General features: G+C 40.9%; 1 protein-coding gene across 1 annotated transcript in view; it reads left to right on the forward strand.

Annotated features, from left to right (window-relative positions):
- Positions 1-18,836, forward strand: part of LOC115017944 (receptor tyrosine-protein kinase erbB-4-like) — a 237,739-nt gene that overhangs the window by 157,048 nt on the left and 61,855 nt on the right. The window contains exons 4-12 of the mRNA XM_029446699.1: positions 7,536-7,670; positions 9,058-9,123; positions 10,701-10,819; positions 11,546-11,687; positions 12,350-12,463; positions 14,556-14,682; positions 15,617-15,690; positions 16,992-17,082; positions 17,752-17,957. Coding sequence (XP_029302559.1) covers positions 7,536-7,670; positions 9,058-9,123; positions 10,701-10,819; positions 11,546-11,687; positions 12,350-12,463; positions 14,556-14,682; positions 15,617-15,690; positions 16,992-17,082; positions 17,752-17,957 — 1,074 coding nt within the window. The remainder of the gene's footprint in view (positions 1-7,535; positions 7,671-9,057; positions 9,124-10,700; positions 10,820-11,545; positions 11,688-12,349; positions 12,464-14,555; positions 14,683-15,616; positions 15,691-16,991; positions 17,083-17,751; positions 17,958-18,836) is intronic.

Consider the following 18,836-nt stretch of genomic DNA (forward strand, 5'->3'; position numbering starts at 1 on the left):
AATGAACCATCCTGTTTGTGCATGCACAAAAAAAACTTCTCTCCTTATTCAGAATTACTAGGAAGGACTTTCCTTTGGTCTCTTTCTGCTGAAGTGTCGTTTCACTCCAATATTGTGGGCATTCCAGCCATAAGATGAAAGAGACTTTTACATGAGTATGGGGAACTGAATGCTTTATTGTTCCCCCGGTTCGACTGATCCCGTTGCAGCATTCTCTTGTTGCCTACTATGTGTTAGTGAAGTTCAAAGACCTTTGTGAGAACCTTGAGACGGATGCTAGTTGGCTTAGAGCGAGGTAACTTCTGTCGATCGTCTGTTTTTCGTGTTGTTTTTCGTGTTATTTTCGTGTTATTTTCGTGTTATTTTTCGTGTTATTTTCGTGTTATTTTTCGAGCCTGTTTTTGTTTATGTCCACCAATTTTGTTTTTTGCTCACTCCGTCTCATTCTGTCTGTAATTTCTACAGATGGTTATCCTAGACACATTATTATCTGGGGGGAAATTGAAAATGTTGCTCAGGACAGCAAAAACGAACTTGAACACAATCTCTCTGTCTCTAACTTTACTTCATTGGCTCTCAGGCGCAAGTCATTTTTTTTTCCCAGAGTCGCAGATTTGTTGTGGTTGTGTAATGTTCATCGGTGTTCCCTGAAGAGGTTGCACTCTAAGAAAATGAAGGCAATTTGTTTCATTCCCCAGCTCGGCACCTTCTGTCATGCCAGCTGTCTGCGCTGTGTCACAGGCTACACAGAGCACCAGGAACTGATGCATGTAAATGACTGCAAAGAGCTTACACACATCCTGTAAATTCTCAAATAAAAGCCCTTCAAATAATGCCGTGTCCTGCCGGAGCCCCAATAAAGGCCGTGTTTAAAAAACAAACATTTGTGGGGGGTGAAATTACTTTGCTGATATGGTAAATTCAATTCAATCTACATTTCCACAGCATTAATTCCTTCATTACAACACCATCGTCATGCCAAACTCACCATTCAGTTCCTCTGAGTTGCCCTTTTTTAGTAAAAATATTACTTTCACTCACTGATTTATTCTTTATTCTAAGCTTTTAATGTGACATACAAATATATCAGCAGGACTGAGATGTATTTTAGTTTTTTTAAACATATACATTATCCTGAATTTATCAATAACGGGTAAACATAGTTCTGAGTGTGTATTAAAGCCAAGACAAGACAAGACCTCAAACCCACACGATCACATTGGTTGTTTGTTCCTACCCTCTAATACGAACGGTTAGCCCATTCAACGTAACGGTGGCAGTTTTAAACGCGTGGTTAGCGTTGTGAAACTAGTGATTTACCCAACGAAAGTACTTGGTTAGGTTTAGGAAATGATCGCGTCAACGTCACTCAACTTACGCCAAAATCTCTCTGCAGTGGAGGTAAATAAAGGCCACTATTTGAGAATGTATGGCAAATATGGTATGTATGTGCATGTATAAAGAAGAACATGACTTTTTCATGACTGGCACTACATTGGATCATTCTAGAAAACGTGCGTCATACTTCGTTTTTCTTTGGGGGTTAAATTTGTCCAAAAATGCAAAAATGCAAATCTGATTGGAGCTGCTTTTCTCTCCCAAGCACTGAGTGATTAATTGCCATTTATAAAGTAAAGCCTTGGCTTAACTCTCAAGCTCTGGCTACAAATGTGAGGCTTTGTCGACCTGATGCAGCAGAGCTTCAAGATGCTTTTTGCTGCTGGGACAGGAGGTATTTATCATAAGGATTTTGTATGTCTGTGTGAAGCACTTCATATGTTCACCTAAGAAATCTAGATGACTAAATGTGCAATTTTCCTGCTGTCTTGTTGCATGGCCATCTCAGGGCTTTACTGTGTTGTAGGCCTACGTGTGTGTTTTAAGTGTGTGTGGCTCAAGAAAAAGAGGGCACCCGACTGTGGAGAAAGAGTGATCATCTCGATTTCTCTGTTCCCTGTGCTCAGCAAGTCGGCACATCACCCGAGTGAGAAAGTGCATTTTGTGCGGGAGGGGATAGGTGGGTCTGAGAGGTGGAGGACGACAACGATGGAGAGATGATCCTAATAAAAAAGAGCAAAGCTGATGGGCCGAATGCACTCTGCTTGAGTTGTGTGATACGTGACACACCCGCCCTCGAGACAAGACAATAACGGCAAACGCATAGACTCATCAGTCGAGGACGGATCACTATTACGGCCTTATTCATCAGCATAATTAGGGAGAGAAAGAGATGTGGGACAAGTGGCTAGCAGCACTGATGGAAGCTCATCAGCAGACTCCCTATAGTGCTATGGCCACTGATTGGTGCTGGGGCCATCATTGCCTGGAAACTACTTCAAACTAGGGGCTCTGCGCTCTGCTGAAAGACAGTCAAATTAACTTAATTGGCTTGCAAAGGCAACTTGGCACAGGGATCATTTTTACTTCCTTAACAATCTGTGCAATGATTGGCCTGTTCTCCAGTTTGAGTGTGTATGATGCACAATACAAATAAATATTCCCGAGAAATCTTACACCACATTGACTCTCCCAACCTTGTGCTTTTAAAAGAATTTAAACTCCTGCAAAAGAATGTGGCTTTTATTTCTTCGTATGCCTCTACATAATCATTCAAGTGTCACAGGAGTATTGTCAGGACACTCTGACTTTCTATTTGTTGCTTTTCGTGTCAATGATGAAGAAGAAAGCCTTCTTTTACTTTTGTTCTGTGGATGAAAGGAGCAGCTAAGTGAAACATGTGGAATATAAATGTAACCCAAGTGGTGTGAAAAGGTTACTTCCTTATGCTTTTCCCGCAACATTATCAAGTTTCCTCAAGTGTTAAGTCATTAATCAATTAGACCATTGTTTTGCCCTTTAATTGGTTAATTTATCAACTTTAATGGTAGCATACAAGCTTTTTTGAGTTGCGTAATTTATTTTTGTTCTATAAAGTTATAATCGGCAAACCATCAGAATTACTGGGGATATATATTTATTTGACAATAAAAATAGGTATAAGATTGTAATCAAACAGATCTGGCCTACAGTTAAAAGGTCAGGATAATATTATTGTTGTAAGCTAAACCAGTGGTTTCCAAGCTCTTCAGCTTGTTACCCACCCATTGGTGTGTAGATCACGGTTTTGAAGCCTGGAGTTCTGCATTTTAGCCGTTGGAACCAGAAGGGACACGAGACGGTGGAGAAGTACAACTGAACACTGAACAAGACATTTTTAGCCGACCAAAATGCTACAATTAAAAAAAACACTGTCAAAGGGTTAAAGTTTTAAGACGAACACATGCACATCACCCAAACCTGTAAAAACACCGTGGTTGCGAGTTGTCAAACACACTAAAGCGTACGCTACTTTATCGTCTATTTTACTCTAAATGGGACTATACAAAATTAACATCATGCTGTGTTAAAGAAGACTTAAAGATAGGGATTGAGAACATAAACTTGTTAGTAAAATGTTTCTAACCCTATTATAGACTTCTATACAATCTGACATTTGTTTTGCAAACAGTGGATATTGGTCAGCAGTCTATGTGATTTGATGTTTGTCATGGGCAAAAGGTTGTAGCTTACTGTTAGTATCTGGATTTCATTTGTTTATTGCCTTGTTGAAATTTCACTGTGCCAAATAACAAAGTCAAAAGTGTGGCATTGATAAGAGTGGATGACGTGGAAGAAAGAAATTAAATACAGTCATTCATTGATTTGTTCAATTTTATATGATGAACGTCTCCCGATCATGTTCTCCTCCACTGACCTCATACCCCACTGCACAGTTCTACATCAAATGTAATCTCTGATTTAACATGACACTTCAACTTTCACTAGGTGAGAGAGTTTTTTTTCCGTCACAGCGAGACACTTGTGTCACTGCCAAGAGAGATGTAGCAAAACACTCCACCAGAAAGTCTTGAACCAAACATGACCTGAGCATATGGTGGCAGCGCCCTCAGCAGCCACATGTGGCATCGCTGGGAACTATGTAACCCAGCAAAACACCCGGCAGAAATGGTCGTCAAAGGGGAGGATGGGCGCTTTCTTCTGTGTGATGTCAGTCCATTTCAAAGGCTACAAAGTTCACTATAGCATATTCTCTATCCATAGTGCAGGACTTAAAAGGAGCAATGAAGAAGGATAAAATCAGTGATCTTCTTCCGCTCTTTTTCTCTTTGGTCGACAGGGATTAAATTAATAACAAAAATCTGCTACTTCAAAGCTCATTGTGTCAATGTAGAATTACTTAAAGTACACACATTATTAAGCACTATAAGGGCTGAAATCTGCCATCGACAAACAAGCTTTAAGAACGCTTTCCATCTGCTGCCATTGTTCCTCTCTTCAGCACAGCGGAAGCTTGAGTGACGTTTAAGTCACATGTTTCATACACGTCATGCCTTATAGGTTAGGGTTTGTTTCCATTGTACATTTTGTTTTTATCAATAACCTTGTGTGAAAAGTGTAAAAAGGTTCTGTCAGGTAAATGTAGTAGTCCAATGTTTTCCCTAGTACACAGTTATTTTGGGGTACAATGAGTTAAAATAGTAACGTATATTTTTCATATCAGAACATCATCATAAATATATAGCTGGTTGGGGGCCTTTTAGTTGGGGGCCTATCATGCCTAATGGTCACATTCCATATATTTCCCCTCATCATGCAAAGCCTGGAGAAGTATGCACCCAAAGCAGACATAAAGTCTGTAACAAATACAGTGAATTACCAAAAGGAAATATGATCAGAAGCCTTGTTTTTAGAGCTGCAACTCAAAAAGCTTTTATGGATAAATCACTAGCCCATTGCCTCCCTATTACAGAGCATTACCAGTAAAAGTATATCTGTGCAAATAAAAGGTTTGGAAATGATTACTTTAAAAAAAAAAATTCTAATCTTAATTAATTGTGTTAGCGTCAGCAATTACTTCCTCTCTTTCTACCTCATGTTGGTCTCTCATATCTCCCTCTCCTACGGCCCTTCCTCTACATCTCACCCCCCCCCCCCCCCTTTTTTTGATGCAGGACAATAGCTTTTATGACTACCTCGTAATTCACACCCGTGTGGAGGGTGAGGGAATTGGGAGGAGGGGGGATGTAGTGGCGGATGGTCGGCTGTAGATTTCCCGACCTGATGGAAAGATCGAAGCGTGGAGGTGAGGGGTAGTAGAGAGGAGCGGGAAGGAGGGGTGGGCGGTGGCGCAGGACTGTCGCACATTAATGAATGACCACACGATACTGGCTTGTCATCCCGCTGGAAGAGTTAGTGCCCTTGCCCGGATGGACGGCCGGGGTGGCAATTTGTCTCTCAGCGAGCAGACGGGATCTGGACACAAGCACTTAAAAGAACATTTGGGACAACGCTGGGCGGGTTGAACAGAAAGACAGCTCCCCATAAAACAGCTAAATGGGTTTTATCTGTCATACCTTCAAATGTAGAAATTATTACTTCAAAAAAAGTTAAGAAAAATGTTTGCTGACCCGGAAGTGTCCAAGTGGTAGCCATGATAAAAGCTGGTCCAATTCTCTAAATGCAAAGAAAAGTTGCTTCATTGCTTCCTTTGTTATTTCTTTAGCATACAGAACACTGGACCATCGTTTATGACAGGAAAGGAGATAATTCCGTTGCACAATGCGTCAACAACAGCAACGCACAATTCGGCCGTCAATAACACCAACGTCACTTTGAATAGATTGAAAACATCCTTCTTACGACGTGATTCGGTTTTGGACAGGAATCTTAACTTGAGTTTTGTCACTGTACTCATTTTCTATGTGCTATAAATAAAGTTGCTTTAAAAAAAAAAACGTGGAGTCTGATTCTTTAAAAAGCGCGGTTGTGTTTTTCTAATTTTTGTCAAGGTGACCGGAGGAGAAACCAGATCCAGTTCTGGGTTAAAGGAAATGCACACATGGACGCATCTCCTGTAGATAATTCTATGCTGTATATATCTGTATATAGATATGTGAATTTGGAATGTCGCTTGCGTAATGCTTATTGGATTAGTATTCTAAAATGACATCAAAGCATGCTGACGGTGCGCTTCACATGTTATTTGACTAAATCATAGTCCGTCTCTTTTTTTAACCCGCCACCCATGAATGTATAACACCCCCTGATAAATCGTCCATTGTGACGGGAACATGATTACATGAAGCCGCGGCTGTAGGCCATTCAGCGGGCAGACAGAGCGCCATGTCACCTCTAAGAGGGCTTTGAATAAATGTCCCCGTCTCTACCAAGGCCCACTTCCTTAATCAGGGTGTCGGATGGTAATGATTAGCTTCCTGCGTGTGCTTCTCAGCTGCTGAATCGCCCGCATAACTCATACACTGTTAATAATCTGCCTCGGGAGATAATACCCTTCTTTACTTTCAGCTAATCCAGCCCTGATCTGAACCACATTGTTACTTTCTTTAATATTACATTTCATTTATTATGACAAGTACTTTCGTGGAATCCGGCACTGCTTCATATTCAAGGAGAAGGGGATGCAAGGTGATTGTATCTAAATCCCTCAACTAGGTTAAATAATACAGTCAGCTGGTGTCCCAGAGAGACACTGATGGGGGCTGTTGTGTCTCTGCTGCCACGGGTCACGGCTTGGGAGGGGGGGGATTACTGCAGCATCATTTCATTCTGTGTCCATATCCAAAACCTGGATTAGTACAGGGAGAGGGATTATAATGTATTATCAGACTCCATGCACAAGCATCTGTTAAGGGTACTGGTCCTTGAAAAGAAACATATTTTTGCTATTAGGCAAATGCGGGATGCGTCTGCCTTTGTCTCTGGTGCGTCGGCTCTCAATTTGATAGAGCGATGCGGAGTAGGTCAAGAGAGATGTAATCCCGTATTCGAGTCCGTTTGATGATATGGACCTGTTGTGAGCCAAGAGAGAAGAAGATAGTAGTGGAGCGATAACAAAACAAATGTTGCTCTACATTCAGAAATCGAATGGTATGCAATATGTGTATGTATCTCCACTTATGGCATGATTCCCTGCGAGAGAAACTTTACACCAGTCTTCATTTATGGAACGCTTATTTCATGAACCCCTTAATGAGGATTTGAGGAAAGCTCCAGTTTACTATTACAGTTTGATTTAACACATCAAGTATCCGGTGTCTTCCAGTGACATTCAAACTCATTAACTCAGTCCAACTCTCAAGCTCAATGAAATTATTTAATACTCAATGCATAATTAGGAGTTTACACCGCCGTGCGGTTTGGTCTTCTTTTCAAAAGCGAGTCTTGGTTTGTTTACATCGTGAGATCCATTTACTTATTTTCTGTGGAGTAGTTCTTTATGAAACATTATTGTCTTTGGACATGGCATTGAATTACTCAGTGCATTTGTCAATAGCATTTATCTTCATGCTCAGATGCACTTCAGGGAACACTTTATGCAGCACGGTACTTTGAGACAAAGGAACGATGGGAGTTAACCTTGAAGTATTGATTTTCTGCCATCTTGTACATGTACTATATATCCATGGCTATATGCTCATTTCTCTCTTTCTCTGTTTTTTTTACTCCCTGTGCAGAGGTACTAAATGGGGGTGTGTACGTTGACCAGAACAAATTCCTGTGCCATGCGGACACCATCCATTGGCGTGACATTATCAAGAACCCCCAGGCTGAGCTGTTGGTAGTACCATCCAACAACAGCAACCTTGGATGTGAGTACCGCACGTGGGTGGCAACCAGTGGAACCAGTAACTTTGGAAGGAAATCAACATTTATTTTTTCTAGGTATCTTCTGAAGGCAGACCACATGCCAACATGCTGTAGAAATACACACACTCCCCCCACCAGCAGCAGTCATGCCCTATCCCTTTTTTATTCCGTTTGCCTGGCGGCCATTTGGAAACGAAATCACATAGTGTTAGATCAACGTGTGAACCTTTCCATTGTAGTGGTATGGTAGTGTCTCTGCAGCGAGGCCCATGGAGCTGCTGTCTGCTGTGCTCTTTTAAAATCTCAGTGAATCTGACAGCTGGTTTGAAGCTGCCCACTTCCCCTGGTGCCTCCCTCATCGTGGTCTCCGCAGTCCCTCAGCTCCCCCTGCTTTGGACATACCAGGCGTCGCTATCCGGGGGACATTCCGTGTCAGAAGAACTGGCTGTTAAAGACGGACTCTCTCAAACTTTTCTGCATTTATAGATGTTACTCATGCTCTTTTTAAGTCGTGGGCTTGGACAGCATAGAAGTTTCTTCGTGCCCTCTATATCAAAACATGTCAGGGTGAACAAAAGGGACAGCCGAGGTGCGAAATAGCGAGCAAAGGGGGAAATGGGGAAATGTTGAGAAATGTTGAGTGTGTTTGATGAGAAGGCACAATGACCTTTCTTTGCTCACAAACTGACTAGAGCAGAATCTTTATTTTCTTTGATAGGGGCGATGCAATTTAACATAGTTCCAATACAAAGCATGAAGCTGATGTGCTGCTGCAGAGAGTTTAAAGCTGATTTCAACTTCAACTTTGCGTAGTGTTGATACAAAGTCAGCAGGGAGAAGTTGTGCGATGCTGGTTACTCTAGTTTAAAGGTTTGAGCAGACTCTTTTAGGTACAAGATATGTAACACATTGCTATGTTGTTGATTAGATGGTGCTGATGGAGGAGGATGAAAAGCAACAAAGAACAGAGGAGGTGGGCCAAATAATGACAAGAGAGTGAGTGGGAGTTGAGGTTGCCAAATTGGGGCCTTTTGCCAAGCCGTAGTTAGTACTTAACATTAACAACCCCGCAGTGGGAGTGGTTGAAGGGGCCGGCTGACAATCTGCCGTACTATTCCACTTACTCTGTAATTAACCCGTAGTCAATTAAGTCTTGATGATGGGCCACTGGCAGATGAAGGCTGTTAGTGCTCTGTCAGGTCCCACTTTGGCTGTGCGAGCGTTTGATGGAAGGGAGTGTTGTCAGATGAGCGTAGGAGATTCGACAGATCTGTCACTAGTCTAGGAAGTTTTAAGGGTGTGCGTGACTGGACGGGGGCTGCGTCTCAATGTGTGTTTGTGTCAAAACTACATCTTAAGTTTGCTGAGGCCTGTGTGTGTGTCCTACAGGCAGACGCTGCCATCGCTCATGTAACGGACGCTGCTGGGGCCATCAGGAAGACCAGTGTCAAACCTGTGAGTATGCAAACACACCCTACAGTTACCCTGGAAAGCCTTGAGCCTGCTAACTTAGGATAGTCCAACATTTTGGGGGAATACTCTTATTTCGCTTTTTCATCCTGACTCCAGCTCTGCACACAAACACACTGACTTATTCTCAGAAAAATAAAACATAGAATACAAATACATAGAAAACAAATTGGGAATAGGTGTATTTCCCTGCACCTATTTCTTTAAGAACCCCAAAAATTAACATAACCTGACGAGTGGAGAAGCCTCTGCAACAGTATTTAGATTATAGTGAAACACTTGAACTCTGCACTGAAATCCTGAGATACCGTACAGTAAAATAATCTATAATCTGCTATAATCTGTTTTGACACACATTTATAATTTCTTGGCTGTGTGGGTGTTATTTTAATCTTTTTTGTCTTCTTATTCTATTGAGCTCAAAGACCAAAATCCTGCAAAAAAAAAAGAAAAATGAAATAACACATGTGGAAAGCAAATGACTTTTCTTCAATGTTAAAGTATTTCATGTAGCTGTGCTGAAAGAAGTTTTTGACGAGCATAACAAAAATGGAAATGGAAAACAATAGTAAGACAAAAGAGTGAGGAGGGTAGCGAGAGAAGTGTTAGTTCTCTGTATAATTGCAGTTCTACTCATGTTGTCAAAACCTAGAGAGGGACCGGCCTGTTTTTCTCAGACAAACACAGAAGAATAGACTACAGGGCCTTGTTGTGTTTCTTTTTCACTACTGCATCATTATGTTCCCAACACAGCAGAGCACAGCAGTTTTTAATGCCTCAGCTTCAAGCTCCTGCTGACTCGCTGGCTGGTATATCTCCTACTGTACCAATAACGTGTGGGAGGCTGTTCTTTAGCACAAGTATTGGAGCAACTTTGATGCAATAGGTGCGAGCCACATCCAAGTATTTGTACTGTGCTAAAAATACTGACTAATACAGCTTCCTTTTTAAAGTAGTTTTGCAATAAAAAAACGAGTTAATATTTCTCTGGTTTCCACAAGAGTTGGCATAGCAACAAATAAAGCCAGGATTTCTGGGAACCATCAGCACAATTGGAAGTTGTCTCTGGCCAATCGGCCCGCTTGGCAGAAAACACCCATTGTATAAACAAAGATATGGTGAATCAGTGAGTTTTTTTTTTTTATTCAAACTTTATTCATCCAGGGATAACCAATTGATTTCACTCCAGCGACGGTGCACTTCAGATGCGTACGTGGGAGCTGCCAAGCACAATTGCAATTTGAAGCTGGAGCTGAAGCGGGGTTGGAGGATAAGAGGCTCTTTCAAGGGCAATTCCAGAGCAGCTGTTGAAAGAGGAGACAGTGCTCCATGTGTTTTAAAAGTGTTCCTGGACATTCAAGCCGGTGACCTCTTGGTCACAAACGCACTTGTCTGACCTTTAAGTTGCTGAAGCCCCTCATTTGTTTCTGCCGGATTTGCCGATCAGATAACGTTTGTGCTCAACTATAGAGTAAAGTTGAGGGTGGTGGTATTGTCTTTTTTTATGAGTGTGAATGTGTGTGTCAGACCTTTAAAACTCTGGCTTTTTACTTCCTGTGCAGTGACAAAGACGGTGTGTGCAGAGCAGTGTGACGGTCGATGCTTCGGGCCTTACGTCAGCGACTGCTGCCATCGCGAGTGTGCTGGCGGCTGCGCGGGCCCCAAGGACACAGACTGCTTCGTACGTCACAGACACACACACTGTTTATCACTCCCTTCTTCTCTTTCTTAACTTTTTTTCATTCTCTATCTTGTACTTTTGCTCTCACATCCAAAGACGCATCTTTAACCTCTCTCGTCCCAGTGCACCATCCCTCCCTCCATTTGTTTGCCATCCTCGCCCGCCCGGAAATGATCCACTTTGTTTACCGGATGATAAATTGTTCATCATTTTACGGGGGGCTGTAAAAGTCTTCCGCGGCGGCGCTCCTCAAAGAACAAATTGTTGATTCAGTGTTTCAATTAGTATCCCTTTTATCACCTCAACTTCTACCCATTTCCCAAACCCGCTCGCAACACAAGGGCGCACAAGATGATATTGTAGTTGTAATTCACAGAAAAAGGCTCTTCTAATTCAATTACTGCCATTTCAGCCTGTGGCCACAGACGGCAAAACACTTAAGAGGTTTATGGGAAAACATTTCACCATTTACATCATGGCTGTGGATCAATGACTCCAATTTTCTCCCAATTGGTGTTCGGAGAGACAAGGGACCGCTGGACGATCGCGATCCGACGTAAAAATGAAATGCTGCCTTAATACTCTTGCGCTCACAGAGACTTATGTGAGGGAATCACGAACCTCCCCTCGCCATACCAAAATGTGTTTCTCTCCATTCACCCCCATGGGAAGTCTGGTTCATATCCTCTGCCTTTCAGTTGACTGGGGTTGTGCCTTTTTCTGCAGGCTTGCACCAATTTCAACGACAGCGGAGCATGTGTGACCCAGTGCCCTCAACCGTTTGTCTACAGCCCCACATCCTTCCAGTTAGAGCACAACCCCAGAGCCAAGTACACCTATGGAGCCTTTTGTGTCAAGAAATGCCCACGTAAGTCTGCTTCAAATTATAACGCACGTCCAAGCTGCTGCGATTAGATACACTGTACTGCCGTAACATTACACTGCAAGAACACAGATGCTCATGATGATGCTCATAATTAAGTTTTATAGTCTGTGAACTGGTGAAGAAGCATTTATCCTCTATCTATCCTGAAATAAGACTCCAGACAATTATTTCAAGTCATGATAAATTACTCAAACATAAATAAATTGCGCATCTCAATCAACTAGTCGCTACACCATCTGTTTCAGCTTCTGGCAGCTGAAAACAAAGCGAATCATTGTTCCTTCCTTCATATATATGGAGTCAGAGTGCGGCAGTATTTCAACGAGCATGCATTAAAAGTCAAGCTACATCAACAGATTGCATATTCAAGTCCCAGTGATCATCAAATGAGCATACACCAGTCGCACTTTTCCACCGCCGCTCCCAAGTACTAATTTGATTCATTACTTTTCCCGAGCAATATAGCCCTAGACCATTAGTTTTGATCATTATACAAACGTGATTAAAATACAATCAATTTCTCGCCATTAGAGGGCTCCTTCTAGGAAATTGTTCTTCGAGTAAACGCCACACTTTAACTTTTAAGATTCTACACAGCATCTCTACTATGAAGTCAACTAACACTGTTTCTGCGTTACTGTCAGATAATTTCGTGGTGGACCGCAGCTCCTGTGTCAGAGCGTGTCCCAGCAACAAGATGGAGGTGGAGGAGAACCGCATCAAAATGTGCATCCCATGTACCGACATCTGTCCTAAAGGTAAACCACGGGATGTCGTCAAGAATACCAATCTGTACTGAACCTAAACAAGTAGTTTTGTTGCCTAAACTAAAGAAAGTTGTTTTGTTTGTGTTGAAAACATTACTTTTCATTCAGTTTTTGTGTTGTTTTTAAGTTTCACTTTCACTTTTACAATGTAGTAGGTGCAGTTTGGCCCGATAGAATGGCAATAACTACTGATAACGGCCATTTAATCGTCTGATAACATAAAAAGATTGGGTGCTTGATATCCTGCGTAACATTAGGGAACAAAAAAGATGAAGAATTAATAGTCAGAATTAAAAGTTGACGTCATCGTCATGGATGTAGCTAGGTCGCTAGCTTTGTAGAAGGATATCTTCCATACTCCAAAAAATGTGAAAACTTGAATAAATACAGTTGTTTGAAGGAGATATTTTGACAGCAATATTAAATAGATATTAGAGAGATAATTATGACCTCTCTTAAAGAGTGTATATTGAAGTAAATGGGATTTATTGTTTTGTTTATGGTATCGAGAGTCGTAGAATGTCACTGGTATTGGTATTAAATACTACATTTCTGGTATCAAGAAATCCCTAATAAGAGGTCCAATGTTTTAATATATACATATATCAAACAATACTGGTGTGATTGTTCATAAGTGATGACTGCTGCCTTGTGAGATTGTCACATTTGTCTCAGTGCAAACACATTTTTGGTCATGTTTCAGTGTATAATGTGGAAGTTATACTCTATGGGATGAAAATCAAGGCTTTATAAAGATATTTATTCCACCTGCTTCCATCACTTCATGGCCTTTACTGTACTTCATGTACAAGAGCTTATGCAGTTAAACCATTTTAATCTAATAGCTTTATGCTAACAGTGATGTTACTGGATCACACAAGAATTAACTTTAAAAACTTAATAGAAAATGCAATCTATTTCTAAGGACTCCAGCTTATCTTTATTTTTTTATTACAGTAAATAACTTATCGCTGATTTATTTATTCTTATGCAACCCCTGACCCAAAATATCAACATCTGGTGTAATATCAGGGTAAGGCTGTGCAATCCTCATTTCTCCCCTGCCAATAGCTTCTATCATGAAACACATACACTACACTTTATACTTAACTTAATGCAAAATATTTTTTATGCATGTTATGTATGCATTCATGCATTATTTAAATGGGTGCACTGTGCCCCCCCCCCCCCCCCCCCGCCTTCTCATATTACTGCTGTGAATATCCGCTGTGTTACATATTGGAGGATAAATATCGCGTAAATCAAGGTCACATGTTAAACCCCGCAAGAGTCGACATGTTAATTAACATGCAATGTTTCCGTGAGGAGAAGCTGCTGCTACCTGCTCAGTAATTACAACTCATTTTGTGTGAGTGTCAGCTAAATGCCTAAAACGTCTAATGTGAAATTAAACGGCGTTACTTCAGTTCAATACAGAGGATTAGCCTCTTCATCATATTGTTCTCACAAAGGTAACTGATCTGCCCTTTTTCTTAGGAGGGAAGATAGTCGTGTTTTCCTCTGGGCTCCATGTACAGGCTGCGGCATCCATTGATTGGCTAATCTCTTGATTACATCGTCACGCAGCAGGAAGGGGTTAATGAGGGATAGCCCAAGGAACTGTGGGAAATGATAACAAATTAACATTTCAGATATGGAATTGGCTGGTATAAATCACTATCAAAAACTGGTTACACCACTTAATGCAAGCCTTATTCATCATCCCCGGCGCCTCTGTCAGAAATACTTGGCTCACACCAGACCGCAAGTGTAATTAATGCAGATGTAATGAATTCATTATGGGGAGGAATTGGCTGTGGATGGGCCCATGCTTTCATCTAAAGAATTCAAATGCATGGAGAGGGGCCGTGGCCTTGCCTGTACACCAAAGCAGGGGTGTATTTTCATAAAAGAGTGTAAAGAATTAACGTGACAAATAGCTAATAGCATTTCCTCAAAATGAGGTCTCTGCTGTGCAAGGGCACTTTGGACTACACACTACTACAGTAGTTAATTCATGCCTAAAGCAACTTTAATAATTTGAATAATGTCTGCTTGTGTGTTTTGCTTTTGTTTTCGTCAGTGTGTGACGGTATAGGGACGGGCAGCCTGCAGACGGCTCAAACAGTGGACGCCAGCAATATTGATACATTTGTCAACTGCACCAAAATCAACGGAAACCTCATCTTCCTCATTACAGGCATTAAAGGGTAAGTGACAGCTTGAAACCTAAACACTGAATGCTTTCTATGACTCCCATGGCATGTCAAACATTCTTACAATGCATTATGATCTGCTGCAGCACTGTATAATTATAGTTAAAGCACATAAATACTCATAATGCTTTATAACAATAATCACAATTATAAAGCAAGGATAATTATTATTTTCATGCAAGGATCATAGCGTATTATAATTCCATTTTATTTTAATAATGCATTATAATAATGTGATTAGAAATGACACTAAGTGGTTAATAGTTTGCTTTTAAAAAACTTTTAAAGAACAACTAATTTTACTAAACTTAATAGTAAACAAGGATTACTTAGAGTAACTTATAATTACATTATTATGCATTAAAAAAAGATTATAATGTATTACAACTATGAAAACTATGATCCTTGCAAAAACATGTCCAGCAATTATGAAGTATTATGATATTTGACCTTCTAAGTCATTATAAAATGCTTTATATTGTGTTTTATTATTATTGTTACGCATTGTAGACATGGACGCGTTACCTTTTTATTTTATTTCTTATTCTTTCAAACATCCGCTGAAATGGAATACGATCTGTATGAAATACAGCAGCATGAAAATAAAAGAGGTAGATGTTTAAACAAACAGTTCCCTATTCATATCCCATTGTGTCTGGGAATTTCTGGCTTGGGAAGGTCAATAAGCAGCTATTCAATCAAACACTACTGTCAAAGTGCCCCGAAGGATAGAAGGATGTGTAACTATGAATGTCACAAAGCACATTAGAGAAGAAAAAAAATTCAGTCTTTGGTAATAAGATTTTTATTTTTCCCCAATGCTGCCTTCAGTTTCACAGTTTTATAAATAAGGTCATACTTTAACAATGTATGTATACATTTATTTATAAAGATATTCACTTTTCTCTATATTGTTTTTTTCCTTCAGTGACATGTATCATGGTATTGGACCTTTGGACCCTGAGCGTCTCAATGCCTTCCGCACTGTGAAGGAGATCACAGGTGAGCCCGCCTCACTGGGGTCACCTTGCAAAAATTGAGTGAACAAAACAATATTATTATGTAGTGTGTATGTGGATTATGTCGCCTCTGAAGCAGTAAAAGAAAGAGAAAAGTGGAAAAGATGTTTTGTTGTGAACTCTAAAAAGTGCTCTGGTGGATATCATGTTATTGTGTGTATGACTAATAGTTATACATGCTTACAGTAATGCGCTGTGTGTGTGCATGCTTGAGTGTGTATTTATTCATTAAGTATTAGAGGCCTTAAGGGATGAGTAATACCTCGTACACAAACCCTTTTGTCATATTAAACTGCGTCTCGCATTTGGGCCAACCAGCTAATGGAGTGAAACTGCATTTTCATAATGAAAACCCAAGCAATAAGAAAGAGCAATGGCCATTCTATCCCAGCCATTTCCTGCTCTATCCCTTTAATGTCATTTCCACAAATCCTGATTTGATGTAATCTGTCATTAAAGGCAAGTGCAACCGGTCTGATTGTACAGAATATTAAATCCATTACACCCAAATACACCCAAAACTCCTTTTTCTTTTTTTTATCTCATCTCCTTTTCACATTTTTTTTCACAGAACAAAATAATACTTGAGACTTAAGTTTACTAATTAGCAATGTAGCCGGAATCAAATGCATTTTTACTCAGCCTTGTCTTGGTCTCTGACAAAGAGGACACAGTAATTAATTTCAAGATTAATTTGTTAACCTCATTACAGTGTTTGGATGTGGAATTTCCTGCTTTAAATGCAACTTGGCTCACAAAACACGGAAAAGTAGAGTTGTGTGAAGATGACTAACGTGATTTCAGCTTCTCAGTGTTTGTATTTGTTTGCTCATAGAAAACAATGGAAAATGCCCAAACATCAAATTTGCCTGGGTCAAGCCTTGTCTTGGTCTTGGTCTAGACTCGGTCTCGCCCTGCCCTGGTCTTGGTCTTGACTAGGTCTTGCCCTGCCTTGGTCTAGACTCGGTCTCGCCCTGCCTTGGTCTTGGTCTAGAATCGGTCTCGCCTTGCCTTGGTCTTGGTCTTGACTAGGTCTTGCCCTGCCTTGGTCTTGGTCTTGACTTGGTCTCGCCCTGCCTTGGTCTTGACTCGTTCTTGCTCTGCCTTGGTCTTGGTCTAGACTCGGTCTTGCTCTGCCTTGGTCTTGGTCTTGACTTTGTCACAACCCCTCAAAGTCTTGGTCTTGTCTTGGTCTCCATACACTCTGGCCTTGGTCATGACTTTGTCTCCGTTTATGTGGTCTTGACTGCTACACTGCTAATTAGCACTTGTTCTTCTCTTTAGGTTACCTCAACATCCAGTCTTGGCCGGAGAACATGACAGATCTGAGTGTTTTTTCGAGCCTCTCAACCATTGGAGGTAGATCGCTTTACAGGTATGTCTTCATTTTACCATTAACATACGCTCATTAAGAAAGAATTAAAAAAGCATTGTGAAAGTGTAGATTACCTTCTACATCTTAAACTCAGATTACATTACCTGTGTGATTTTACGTATATACAGATGACATGCTCCTATTATAAGCAGTCTATGCTGAGAAAAGTCTCTATGTCTGTCTCTTTTTCTTGCTCTTTTCCTATATTTGGATGGCTACTGTTGGGGCTAATGAGCCGCCAGGCCGTGTTGTTCTGCACAGAGGCTCTTTGAAGCATTGCTGTCACACAGCTTTGATTAGCCCTGTTTTGATAACAGGGTTTTGTGTTCGCTTACAAGTGGCAGATAGTGCTGGCCGAGTCAAAGGAGATCCCGCCTTGTAAACACCAGTGATGACCCTGTAGCTCAGCAAAGTTTAATTCAGAGCGGGACCAACCTCCTTTTTACATCTTCCTCTTTCTTTGTGCTATATTTCGTTTTTTCCGTTTTTAAAACTTTGTTCCCCGTCATGCTCTTCTTATCCCATCATGTCTCTCTTTCTCTGTCTGCTTTTTTTGATAATTTTTTGACATTCTCTTCCTCCCTTCTCTCTCTTAATATCTGTACTTTTACCCCTACTTCCTTCAGCTTTGTCAAAATCTCTTTAATCTCCTTTTGTCTTCTCCTGCAGTGGAAGCGGTATTTCTCTGTTGATCTTGAAGCAGCGTTGGATCTCCTCGCTTCAGTTCCAGTCGCTGGACGAGATCAGCGCCGGGAACGTCTACATCTTCAACAACAGCCGCCTGTGCTTCTACAACACCGTCAACTGGACATCCCTCTTCAGAACCTCGAGCCAGAAAGTCCTCATCCGCAACAACCGAGAGCCGAAGGAATGCAGTAAGTAATCCATTGGCAAAAATCTGCACACTCTGAGGGTAGTTTAGGACGATATTGCAAAAATATTAAGATTGTTATACAGTGTTTTAGCTGAAACCCTTTAAACACTAAGCACAAGGTCTACATTAAGTTGGCTGAAAACACAGTTTTTGGTGTTGACTTGGGTTTATACAGTTAAAATTATGAGTGCAAAGTTGCCTTGTTGGTAAAAAAAAACATGTTTGGATTTTGGGCTACCATGCACATTAAATGTGTTATTAGTTTCAATTTGGGAATTTCACATTTTACACCTTTTAAGTTAGTTCTCCTATTCTCCTATTTCCTTTCCTAACAGCCCTCTAATTAATTCCAAACTCAGATTCCCCTTATATCTCTTCAAATCCCCCCCCCCCCCAGCCTTACACACTGCCACGTTTCCAAGGCGACTGTGTCACTGGCGTCTCTCGCTGCTTGGCCATGAAAGCCCTTATTCAGCTCCCTGTGAGGAAAATGCTTTATGCGTCATGCACAGAGGTAGATTAAGCTCACTGCTAGCCACAGGGAAGTAGACACCTGATGGAATGATGAATAGCCTACATGTGGCTTCAGCTGCAGATGATGGAAACTGACCACATAGTGTCGTTCAATGAGAGTGTGGAGGTATAAAACTAGGAGAGAAATATCACCGTAGTTTTCTAATTAATTGCAGTCGGTGTTATTATCTCTAAGTAACCATTTTGTTACACTTTTTTGTGCCAGTATACACAGAGATAACTCGAAAACATGGACCACTTTAGTTTTTCTTAGCCCTGCCAGGCTGTGGTTTATATCATTAGCCAGTTAATGAGTGCGGTGTGTGCGTGTGTGTGTTAGAGATCGATCGATGCGGCCTTACACAGG

The sequence above is a fragment of the Cottoperca gobio genome, chromosome 2 (assembly GCF_900634415.1).
Source record: "Cottoperca gobio chromosome 2, fCotGob3.1, whole genome shotgun sequence".
Classification (NCBI taxonomy): domain Eukaryota; kingdom Metazoa; phylum Chordata; class Actinopteri; order Perciformes; family Bovichtidae; genus Cottoperca; species Cottoperca gobio.